The sequence below is a fragment of the Notothenia coriiceps genome, unplaced genomic scaffold (genome assembly GCF_000735185.1).
Source record: "Notothenia coriiceps isolate Sejong01 unplaced genomic scaffold, NC01 NC01_scaffold00000339, whole genome shotgun sequence".
NCBI classification, from domain to species: domain Eukaryota; kingdom Metazoa; phylum Chordata; class Actinopteri; order Perciformes; family Nototheniidae; genus Notothenia; species Notothenia coriiceps.
In genome coordinates, this window is record NW_011333040.1 from 20,060,466 (window position 1) to 20,073,490 (window position 13,025).

The window sequence follows — 13,025 nt, forward strand, 5'->3', positions numbered from 1 at the left end:
TGAAGGGTGATGCATTGAGAGGACCCTCCACCTCCTTACAGTATGTGATTTTTGACTAACAAGTCAAATCCAGCATGTTTTGATAAAATATAAAAAATACAGTCACATCCCTGCGTGCAAATACAACTACTCACACACGCACAGACACAATGAAAATGACACTATTGGTTATTTACTGTCGGCCACTGTAAGCAAAAAAAACACTGGATTACAGCACAATCATCCATTCATTTGCAAAATGAATGACTCATGGCTTTCACTGTGAGAACTTGAGTTTTCCTTTAAATGTGGAGCTTGCAGGTACGAACACATCCATGGTTGTTGATACAGTACTTGATCCTCTACTTTTCATCGCACTTACCTTTAATTCAGGCCCGTCAAATAAGAGCTGACTTTGTGATAACGTGTGCAGCAGATACTCAACCACATTGCACTTTATCTTATTGATTACATCAATTAACTTCAACCCAAGTCAACCTCTCCCTTATTACATTATGTTATGCATACACAACAACACCTTAATCTGTGCTAAATCATTACACAAAGACAGTGAGCGAGGAACAAGCCCTGCATCATTCCCTGCCTGCTCCTACGGGCTGCTTGCACAGTCTTCAGTGCAATGGGATTGGTGAAAACTTGAGTTTCCCCACATTGCTCCTCCCATGTTTCCTTCCTCCCTCACTATCTCACTTTTGTTGGGGTCCAACAGCTCCTGCTCCTGTGGGAAAATCACTCCTTCAATCGCCCACGCTCACAACTGACTCTCTATCTTCCTCTCCCTCCCTCTGCTGATCCCTTGTTTCCTACTGTGTTTCTTCATCCTTCCTTCAGAGCCACCTCACTAGGATCCAACCAGGATCCACAAACCAGCTCTTCAAGGTAAGAAACAAACAAAGCTACTTTCCTTCACATGCATACATATTTATTTAGCGCACACAACACTCTATAATATTTCAAACACAGTTAAGACTGCTTTACTTTCACTGGGTTTATCTCCTGTGATTATGCTACAGTAGATGGGTGTGTGGACATGTTTCAACACACTCCTTTACTCATGAGGACCAGTCCCCACAAGCAGAGGCTACATGTTCAAATGTTCTTGCAGGGGTGATGTGGGTGTTCATTCTTGCTATGCATTATGTAAAGGAAATACTTTAAATAACATTGTTTGCGGTATTGTGTAATTTGTTTACCTTGTGCACAAATGAACTGTAATAGGGGTGTGGTTGTGCATAGGGCCGGATAACAGAGTAATAGATTTCAAAAACAGCATATTGATATATTTTTCTTGGGCACACAGCAACCGTAAACGCCAAACTCATTATACTGAAGCACATATTTAAATCTTCGGGTTACATTAGACAACATAAAAGAGAAAAAGCTTAAATATTAGAGAGCAGAAAAGCAATCGTAAATCAGCTCTGATTTCTTTCGTTTTTCTTACCTTTCTTATCTTTCTATCCTCTCAAGTCCATGTGTATCACAAGCCTGGGAAAAGCCATTAATCGCTATAAAAATAAAACACAAAAATATATACATTTCATATATAAAACACCAACAAAGACACACACAAAAGTGTTGAGCCAACTAAATCTGCATCTGTCTGAGGATGGTCTGAGACATGTTTGTTGACATTTCTTCAGGTTTGAATCACAACTTGTCTGGCAGCGATTACCTGGGCGTTTTCACCTGGAGTTGCCGTGTTGACTGTAAATATCCTGTTGCTGCTGGCTTGTTACACTGAAAACAGAGGTGTCAAATATTTATTTGGGGTTTAAACAGCTTAAAAGATGATTAAAGTAAGAAATAAAGAGGGAGAAAGAAAGAGGGGAGAGAATTGTGTTGCAGCTTACCAAATGTTTGTCAGTCTGATAATGACAGGGCTGTTGGAGGAGCCTGTGACCTAACATTTTCATCGTCATAACTACACTGTAGCTATGTACGTATGACTAATAAAAGCCTTGAACCTTGATTCCAATGATACTAGCAAAATGTAAAAAGTATAGAATTGACAGCATGAAAGGAAAAGGGAATAAACCAGATAATTTACAAATATTTTTTTTTGAGTTTGCACACATTCAGATACAAGCAGCTGCTGTTCAAAGTATGTGTGTGAACTGTTTAATGCATCAATAATGCATTTCACTGAAATACTGGAGAAATGCTTGTGTGATTCTGGCCTTGTTTGACTTTCCTCCTCCAAAGCACTATGGTGGTTTTAAGTGCTTTCCTCCTCCAAAGCACATATGGTGGATCTGTTTTCTGTAATTCAGTAAAAACTTGAAGCTCAAACAGAGCATGCAATGTTTATAAACAAGATCCAAATCTGAGTGAAAAAGAGTTTATCTGAGGATAGGATTTTTTCATTGCCGGATGTTTGACATCAAGTTCCTTTGTTCTGAGTGTTTGTACTGAAGGTCTTTTTGTTTCATAATAGCCATAAATTAGAGTTTAAAACAAAACAAACCTAATGATCTGCAGATTTTCCTGTCCAGTGGGGTTCGTGCAATATTGAAATGTGGTAATCATATTGTGTTGGAGTTTATACAAACATCACAACCAAAACGTCAAGGCTAAATAACATGTACGGCTTTCATGAGCAGAACATTTTCTAGTTGGCTGTTGAATTAAAGCATTGGTCTTTGAGTCTTTGCTCACTTCTTGCCCTTGAAAAACACTTCCCTTAACTTTGGAAAGCACTGACACCCTCTATAATATCTTTTATATCAAACCCCAAATCCACAGTTCACTCTCTTCAAAGAATCTGAAGCTGAAAGAGGCCTATATTCTCCTCTACAGATCATACAAAAACTTTCCTTTTCATTCCATTGCTTTGTATAGCTCAAAGATAATTTTATGGGATTAAAGTATCTCATAAGATTATCATTGCCTGGAATAAAGGTATACATTTAAACTGAACAAGACAAAAAAAGAAAATCTTCAGACAGCCAATCATTATCCACAATTTTCCTCATGATTCTGTTTCCAGTTATATTTGTGTATGTTTTCGATAAACCTGGTGGTCATACTTATTCCATCAATACTGCTAATGTTTTTTATTCTATTATTGCTCGTCATTGCTCAAACCTCTCCTCATGTAATCACTTTGAGTGCTCAAATGCTTTTAGTGAGAACATCACTTTTTTCCCCCCCTTTTTTTTAAAACCCACATTCCTTGTTCACAGGAAATGGCTTCCAAACAGCCAATTGGCTACAAATGTTGCATAGCAGGAGTGCTGCTTCTCCTCTTGGCCAGCGTTGCCGCCCTAGTTGCTGTTGCTGTCATCCAGGACACCTGGAGGTTCAAAGACTACAGCTCTGAGGTAAACATGAACACACACAATGGATGGTCCCATCAATCTTTGCACTATTTGGCTGCAGATCTTCCTCAAATCAACAAAGAACAAAACAGCTCTCAATGCAGAGAGAGGGACAAGAACTGGTTTACAAACCCTTCAGATCACCAACACTCTCATATTTGAATGTGATGCCAGAAATTTTCCAGATGTTAGGTTAATTTCCATTGAAAGGGGTCATCAGTAAGTGACACTGACAATGTGTTTTTTCAGGGGTGGACAGGGTAACAACAGCCTCTTTAAAGTTTAATGTAATGTTTATAGTCTCAGCTCTCTTTATATATATACTGTATGTATACATACATATATGTATGTATATATACATATACACATACAAACCTCTTCATTAGGTTTATTTAACTAATCAAGGCAGAGGGTAAATCGGGTAAAAAGGAAATGAAACATGTGGACCAGTAACAATTAGTTTTTCTTTTCAGTATGGCATCGTGATAGACTCAGGTTCATCACGTTCAACTATTTACCTGTACAAGTGGCCGGGGGAGAAAGAAAATGAAACAGGAGTGGTGACTGAGCAAAAAAACTGTAGAGTTGTAGGTGAGTCATGGTCTATAAAAAAAAATTATATTTTGTACTTAATAGTTTTACATTTTCAAGAATTAAGTTAGAAAAGAGAAAATTGACAAAAGTCATAGAGAGCATTTTAAAATACTCTGTTTGAATAATGAATCTTAAACACGACCAGAAGGTTTTACTTTTATTACATCTGTATTAAAACTGAATCTGAATCTGATATGAATAAGTTAACTATATATCAAAAATAACCTAAAACTCATTATTTGTATACAATTCAACTCTTCGTTCTCACTAAATGGGTCATATTAACATTACATAACTTTTCTTTTTCATTTGAAATAATTATCACCCTGTTTACCTTACCCTGCTCAGAGATCTTTATCAATGCATACTGTTATCCCGTTGGCTCAAACTTTTCCTAAGCCCATTACTACTTTCCAACAATAATTTTTCATTCTGCTATCCTATAGTAATAACAGTTTTTTTACAGACTTATATGGTAGTCAGTTGATATCTTTGTAACTGTGCTTGAGAATATGATTTTAGCTTGGCCCTGTTCCTACAGGTGATGGTATCTCCGAGATGAAAGTTGACAAGGAAAAAGGTGCCAAGTCAATGGCGGCATTTAAAGTGTGCATTGAGAACATCACCAAAGCTATTCCTGCTGAAAAACGCAAAACCACAACTCTTTTTCTAGGAGCAACTGCTGGAATGAGACTGCTACAGTAAGAACGTGTTGAAATAAGTTAAACACAGGATATTCTCTTGACATTACTTACTATGCCAGAAGGATCAGAGCAATTTAAACCCATTCATGCACCACATGACTCTTCCCAAAGCCCTCTGAGGCACAGGTCAATGGCTATTTCCTCTTCCTTTCAGTCTCCATATTAAGCCAAGCTAACCTTCTCCTGGCCAGCGCTTGCTTCACATGTAGCATACATACAGTACACCAGAGTAACAATCTGTTTATAAATTTGATTACATTTTCCAAAATATAAAAATAAAGATGAGTGATACTCATTTCACAATTGACCACTGCTGTTTCCAGTAAGATATGTTCTCATGTCACATGTTCTGCTTTGCTTTAAGGGGATTGGATGAACAGAGGTCAAGTGAAATCATGGAAGATCTTAGGGAATACCTGTCGTCTCTGCCTTTCGCCTTCCAAAACGCTTCCATTATTTCTGGACAAGAAGAAGGGCTGTATGGATGGATTACTGTCAACTACCTGATGGGGAACTTACTAGAGGTAAGGCTACTGTCATTGATCTATCTGGTCCAAGTGTACTTATCATTTTCAAGGGATATTACACCCACAAAATGACCATGTGTATGTCATTTTTCACCCTGCATTGAGTTCTTGTTTTTTACTACTACTACTCTTTACTAACTCTACAGTGAATTAAGAATAAAAAACCAAAGTCTAATTGATTAGAAGTAAATGGCTGCCCAATTAAACAAAATTCAAAGTACGTATATAAAAAGTTCAAAGTATGTATATAAAAATACCTGTTACAAACTCCCACACAACTGATGAAGTGTAATCCATGCCTCTTTAAATAGTCGGCGTATATAAAATGCACTCCTCCTCATTGCCAGTTTTGTTTATGCAGAAGTGTATAAAATAGTAATGTTTTAGTGAAAATGCATGTATTTGGACTGAGGATGATTGAGACTTGGATTATACACTGCAAGTTGCTTACAAGTGTGAACGGATGTTTTTCATATGGATATGTTGAATGCAGCTCCAATGTATTTCAATTCATTTACTTTCTTTACTCTTCGTTCACTGTAGAGGCATGAACAGTTTTCGTAAAATAATTCCAGGTAAGACAGGGTGAGTAAATAGTCATATCGTGGGTGGATTCTTTCGTTAAACTTGAACAAAAGAATGCCAATTTACCAAAAGGGTGATCACATGGTTTTTCATATGCTGTACTAATTAATCACCTTATATTTACAGAAAAACACATGGAACAAATATGTGCGCCCTCAAGGGGAAAAGACTGTAGGGTCCATGGACCTTGGTGGAGCTTCAACACAGATTGCATTTGCTGTGCAGGGTAATCTCAGCGGGCCGGACTACTTACCTGTCAAACTGTACGGTTACCCTTACAATGTCTACACACACAGTTTCCTCTGCTATGGCAAAAATGAGGCTGGGAGGGTGATTCTGGACAAAGTAGTGCGGGTACACAGCTTATCCTTTGTTCTTTTCTGAGTTCCCTTCCTTAGGATGTTTTTCTAAGTTCATGTTTAAATGCTTGTTTGTGTTCCTGGTGCATGTGGCAGTGGAAATGTAGGTTGTTTTTCTTTTGCATGCATGTATAGGTCAAATTCCATTAATGCCCATTTAAGAATTGATTAGTGAACACTTATGTCCCTGAGTTGCTAACAGGCAAGGGGAGACCAGTCAAGAATGCATTATGTAATTAAGAATATTGATCGAAGTGTGAATGTACTCAAACAAGTCTGCTAGAAATGCATTATTATTTCTGGTAGCCTATAGATTCCTCATATATAGTAATTGGCGCAGGATACATAAACCTAAAAATGAGAATGTGTTATGGGTAAACATTTGCAGGAGTGTCCTGTAAATGCTAACATAAAAGCATGTATGTACATCAGTATCTGCATGTGTTAATGTGTAATTAATAAGTAAATAATTCCTGTTTTTGTATATTTAGATTATGTCTGTTAGTAAGAATGTTGTCAAACCCTCTTATCTCAACCCCCATGTCCCCTCTATCTCATAGTTTTATTTCTTCTTCATCCTACATTCTTTCTTTTGACATGTACCTTCTTCTCCTCATATCCCAGGAGTCATCTGACCCAAACTACATTCCTAACCCATGCTACCCTGAGGGTTACAACGTCACCTTGAACGCATCACACATTTATAACACAACGTGCAATAAGAAGCCAAACAACTATAATCCAGATCAACAACTCTTCTTTGTGGGTACTGGCAACTCGGACAAGTGCCTAAGCATGGTGAAGGGGATTTTTGATTTCCAGACATGTTCTTCAACCCAGTGTTCCTTCAATGGGGTCGAGCAGCCACCAGTCACTGGAGAATTTATGGTAACACAGAGAGCAAATAAAACATGTGCAAGAAGAGAGATAAAAATGAAAGCAACTTTTGATTTGTCTTTACTGTTTCTGCCAGGCATATGCAGGATTCTACTATACTACTAAGGCGATTGGGTTGGAAGGAACATCCGATCTCGATCAATTCAAAGCTTCATGTACAAAATTCTGCGGAAAAAAGTGGACGGTGGTAAGTGTTTTCAATTGGTATAAAGCTTAAGTAATAGGAGGAGAAAATGTGAAACAGGAGGGTACAAAGAGAAGAACAATAATGCAATATTGTAAAGACAAAGTGAATTGTGGGAAGAGCAAACAAGTAGAATAATTAGAGAACATATACACTTAGTGGTGTGGCAAACTGTAGCACGTAAAGCACAACGGCCAACCACATTCCACAATAAAATTAAGAAGAGTTTTTTCCCTAGGGCAAAATACCTGATTTAAGATAAATACATGGAGATGGTCCAAGCTGTGCTCTCATCAAGACACCACGTCAAAACTGAGGCTTAACTCACGAAGGAAAAAACTTTGTGGAACACATAGGCCTACACATAAACATATACACTTACACATCCTTGGTGGATTTTGTTATTTTTGACTGATCAGCTCAGGGATTTGGGGATTCCTACTCACAATAATGTTATCAACTCATTGAATGGCCATTATCAGTTTTCAATGCTAACATTTGAAAGGTTAAGACGAGGTGAATGAGCACCCAGCGTTTACTCGCATGTTGCTATAACAATAGGTGAAACATAATTGTAGTATTTTGCAACAAGTGCTTAATGTTGGACATTAAAGGTGGGTAATTTTGGAGAAACCAGCTCGAGTACGCGAGAATTTGAAAATACACAACCGGAAAAAATCTGCCACTTCCTTACAGAGCCCCTCCTCCAACACACACGAACGCGCACATGACCAATGAGGGCACGAGATAAGTTTGTGCACAGATGGAAGGCTGACAGGCAGGTAGGCCATCCAGTTACTTTAGCCGGGCCGGCTCAGATGATTGGTCGTGCTTTTTACAGCACCACGGCTTCCACAGTGTGGAAGCCGTGGTGCTGTAAAAAGCACGACCAATCATCTGAGCCGGCCCGGCTAAAGTAACTGGATGGCCTACCTGCCTGTCAGCCTTCCATCTGTGNTTTTGGTGGAAGCCACACACTGTGGGTCTACGGCTGACGTTTTCCCTACAGTACCTTTTCCCACACTATTCCAACCTTGACTAAAATTACTAAACCAATAACACTTCTGATTTACCTGACAAGATAACAAATAGAATCCAGAATATTCACTATTGGTGATTCAGACAAGGTCGTCAAAGGATACGCAGTGTCAACATAATGTGCTAAATACAAGCACAAAGGAAATCCTTACAACAAATTTGCCCAATAAGTTATCTACAAGCATGGCGCGGGTGTAAGGGGGTGCTGAGGGCGCTGCAGCACCCTAGCGGCAGGCAGGGGGTGCCGAGCTCCCCTGTCTGCAATTTTATTTGACGGTTATTGCTGCTCCCGCCTGTGCATAATCTGTTAATATGTAGGCCATAAAACCACATTGTTGGTAAAATAATATTTGGGCCTCCCGGGAATGTTTTTTTATGTTTAGCCCCGGACAGATTTCTACCTCATAGTAAATACATTAAGCCGTGCTTTACGGTGAAACGCCTCATCAAGACACTAGGAAAGGACGCAGGACTGTAATTTCCCGCTGTTCACGTGAATGCAACAGAGGGCAGACACCAGACCAATCAAGGAGAGTTTGCATGGAAATAAAATTGTGCTTGTGTCATTCTTACGCGGCGCTGCTGTGTGTGTGCGGAAATAGCGCAGGTTTAGTGTGTGTGAGAGAGGGGCGAGAGAGAGACCCGTCGCCAAGCAGCAGGGACCGTGTTGTTAGCATCTGGTTAGCTAGCCTGCACCTAACGGACATTACGGAGCTTGTTTGTTACCTCAACCAGAAGCTGGAGGAGAGCTCTCCTCTCAGACCGTGAGAGGCCTCAGGTGAGCAAAGGACACTTCTCTGAGTGTTTAGATACGTTAACTTTAGTCCTACAGTGTATCTCAGTGGGTCCAACACGGGGGTTTGGTCAACATTATTCAAAAGATTATTTCCGCCGGCACACCTTTCATATTGATTCATTATAGTGTAGTACAAAAAAAAATAAGAGAATAAAGGGAAATTACAGTTATGAAACATAACTATTTATGGCAGGTAAAGAAGCAAGAATACAGTTTGAAAAGCGGAGTGATTTGTAAAATATCCCATAAAAGGACAAAAGAACATCTGCTTACAGTTGTGGCTTTCATCTGGTGTTGAAGAGATGTATCCATAGATCTCTTAAGGTTGCTCTCAAAAGGTGCACAGATTGATCTTTTAACTTCAATATTTAAAAAAATTCTTCCCGGGGGAGCATCCCCCGGACCCCCTAGAGGAGGTGACGGTCCGCTCCCCACTCGTAAAAATAGCACTTTACCCTGCTATATGCCGTGAGCTGATTATCGAGCCTTCATCGTTTTTTGGTACACAGTCGCGGTTTACTGTGTGTTTGCGTGTGGGAGATTTTTGTGGTGCTCTATAGTGCCGGTTAATAGTGTTCACCTGGAAGTTTCCAGCACCGCTCAGCACCCACTCAAAATACCTTTGCCCGCGGCCTCTGGGTCTACAAGAGAATAATGGCACTTAGGCCATGTGGTCGGATTTATTCTGTACGGCTTCTGTCTATTTGTTTAATCAATTTTTGTTCTGGTTCATCTTAAAGCCCTCGCCCGACACAGGTTGGAGGTCATTTATTCACAAAAAAGTGCCCGTTTGTTTCAAACCATAATTAAACTGTTACAATCTAATTCAGTTCTAAAATAATCATTGCATAGATATATGATGAACTCAAATATTTATATTTATGTGTATTTTCTCATCTTTAATCTTTGTTGTTTTTGATTCTGGATTTCGGTCTTTTTATAGTGATTTGTGTTGTCCACTGTGTTCCCCTTGTTACAAATTTGTAAAACCAGATTTCCACCCAGGTGCAGAACATCTACATTTCAACTATTTGAAAAACCGAAAGCTAATTCAAGTCTACCGTAATTTTCGGGACTATAAAAGCCGGCGCCTTTTTCCCTCTATTTTTTCGGACGCTGTGCGCCTGCTAATACCGGGTGGCGGCTAATCCTTATGGTTTTTTACCAGCTAACGGCACACACCTTTAACTCTATGAAGCTCTATGGCCGGTCCGCGGACCCCCACCTTTAAGCGGCGGGTTCCAGCAGGAAAGCTGGAGGCCGGAAAAGAGTGAGACAGGTAGCGCGCAAAAGTAAAAGTGGAACCGAGAGTGGTATGCCGCTGCTGCGGCTTATATTCAGGTGCGGCTTATAGTCCGAAAATTACGGTAGTTCATTTAACACACATATCTGAATACATTATAATAATGAAGTTCTTCCCAGCTAGTACATTCAATATTTCTGGAATTTGCAACACAACTTAGAAACTCTAAATAACATTAGATATAAACAATGTATGGTTTTGAAAAAGCTTCCACAAAGAGCTGCATTTCGATCAGGTGCTGTTTCATGAATACTTTATCTACTAAAACAGCACACAAGCAAACATAAAACAGCGTGTATGGTGATAGATAAATAATTAAAACACCAACATTCTAATTGTTTACATACATGTGACACAGATTCTGAGGTAAGAAAAACCTGGTCACTCAATTAATTTTATTGTATTGATTTTATATAAATTATTTTATGTGAACATCCACATTAGAGAAAAATTAAATGATTGGTGTAGACACCACAACATTCATAACGTTCATGCAGCTCTTTATAATTGACATTTGACATATAACCCATATACTGTCTGTCTTAAAACTGCACAGTAATAGAGTTTGTTCCTGACCATCACGTCATGGCAGTGCTTGTAACTGTATGCATGTCTAAATATACTGTATGTTGGTTGCGCTTGCTGAAGAGTGGCCTCATTGTCTGCTATGATCCCCAGTATTCAGTGCTGTAATCTCCATAATATGAATGAGGACAAAAGCCCCTCAGTGGGCCTGCTGATGGCAGCCCCCGTCCTGTAACCCGTCCACACGTGTGGGACGGGGGCAGCGTCAGAGGATGGCACTGAGAACATGCCAGTGTGTGTGTGTGACAGACAGTGGGGCTCCTATGCACTGCTGAATGACTTCATGTGGCGTAAGGTTTCTGGTGTGATTGTCTGGCTTCACACTCTGCCCAGTACCAGATCGTAAATCAACCTGACCTCAACTTCCCTTATATACAGTGTGCTATTCATAGTCACACAAGCCACAGACACATCCATCACCTGCACCTCAGTTTGACCAATATGCTCTTTGAAAGCTCAAGCTGCTACTATTGTTGCTACTGTTATGGCTAGTGCTGCTACCACTGCTACTAAACTTAGATTACTGATGGATTGGGCCTACAAAAGGTTGGCATCAAAAAACGTGTCCAAATGTAATCGTATTAAATCAATCTGTATTTTGTGTAGACTAAGCATTCATGTTTTTACATTTAATCTTAGGGAAGTTAAGTGTGTTTTGTAAAATGACTTTAGAAGGGTTACATAGAAAAACATAGATTCTCAAAATAAGGTATTGAAACAGTAACGTTTCAGTTCTGCGTCAACCTACCTTTTCTGCATTATTTAAAATCATGAAGAAAAGTCTACAGCCAGGGGAATGTGGTACAGCTTGGCTCATAATTGAGTTTTGCAGGTTTTTGCTCATAAATCAAGGTATTGGGGACATTTAAATCTTGAAGAAAAGTAAAGACATCATCAATATTTTTACAATACTTGAAGAAGTAAAATTCTTAGTCAAACTTGGCAATCTATCGGACATTTCTCTCAAAACCAGAAATGTCATCCTATATGAATACAGCAGATCACCAAAGTCCATAGGATTCATTCTCTGGAAACCACCATGAATGTCTTATACATTCAATACATTGTACTGAATGTAGTAAATGAACATACTGTAGTGAAACTATCAATGGCTGCTAAGAAGGTGGAAATGGAGTAAGACACAGTAGTTTTACTTTGGTAATGACAAGCAACATTTACCATTTCATTAGTGTTGATTGTGAAAATCTTGAAGGCAAGTTTCTAAGTTGAAATGATGACAGAAGTTCTATTTATCGAGGCAGGCATACCAAAACACAATGCGAGCTGAGTGAGACGAGAGAGCTACTTCCGCTCTCTGGTTCTCTAGTTTCCAATCCTCTGCTTCAGAGTCACACTGCCACTGAGAGCTCAGCTTCTCTGTGGTAAACAACAACTAGATACTTCCTGATAATCACGTCTCAGAGGTGGTACAAATACAAATGCAATGGAATTACTGACATGAATAACCAACTGTAGAAGGCTGTAACTATGCTGTAACATTTACAGAATGTAGACATGTCTATATGTATGTTGTTTTAATTCCAAATCATCCAATATGTGGTAATATATTAGATTGGATCTTGAAGTGTATACACCTGGAAGCAATCAATGGTGATGCAAAACAATCATGGAATGCATATTAAGAGAACATTTACTGTATTGTAATCCGACCTAAATCTAAACTTTCTATTTTTGGGTTATTCAAATCCAAAGTTGAGTTTTGACCAGTGGCGGCTGGTGGAAAATATTTTTGGTGGGGCTATGGAAATGGTAACAAAACCATACTAGGGCATTTAAAATCAGGAGACTAAATACGAACTGTGTGTGTGTGTGTGTGTGTGTGTGTGTGTGTGTGTGTGTGTGTGTGTGTGTGTGTGTGTGTGTGTGTGTGTGTGTGTGTGTGTGTGTGTGTGTGTGTGTGATACTTGCCAACCCTCCCGATTTTCACGGGAGACTCCCGCATTTCTCCCGATTTCTGACAAAATCAGATTTACTGACGACTGTTTCCACTCGGACTTTAATACAGCTACACCATTATTTGGTTTCCATGGTAGCGCGTCTCTTTAGCAGCGCGCGCAACTCAAAGTCTGAGAGGGTGAGGAAGATGAAAACTGAACAAGAATCCACAACTCG

The 13,025-nt window shown here is 39.3% G+C and overlaps 1 protein-coding gene across 1 annotated transcript; it reads left to right on the top strand.

Moving 5' to 3' along the window:
* The first annotated feature begins 709 nt into the window (after positions 1-709).
* On the top strand, positions 710-9,669 carry LOC104952129 (ectonucleoside triphosphate diphosphohydrolase 3). The gene is made up of 9 exons (XM_010778887.1): positions 710-879; positions 3,186-3,323; positions 3,794-3,911; positions 4,456-4,615; positions 4,983-5,142; positions 5,857-6,084; positions 6,714-6,977; positions 7,063-7,173; positions 9,565-9,669. Exons 2-9 carry the CDS (start codon positions 3,189-3,191, stop codon positions 9,667-9,669), a joined length of 1,281 nt encoding a protein of 426 aa, XP_010777189.1. The 5' UTR covers positions 710-879; positions 3,186-3,188.
* Positions 9,670-13,025: the final 3,356 nt, after the last annotated feature.

Coding starts and splice junctions, on each gene's coding strand:
- LOC104952129 (XM_010778887.1), top strand. CDS start 3,189: ATGGCTTCCAAACAGCCAATTGGCTACAAATGTTGCATAGCAGGAGTG. Junction 3,324..3,793: donor TCAAAGACTACAGCTCTGAG/GTAAACATGAAC, acceptor TTTTCTTTTCAG/TATGGCATCGTGATAGACTC. Junction 6,978..7,062: donor CAGTCACTGGAGAATTTATG/GTAACACAGAGA, acceptor TGTTTCTGCCAG/GCATATGCAGGATTCTACTA.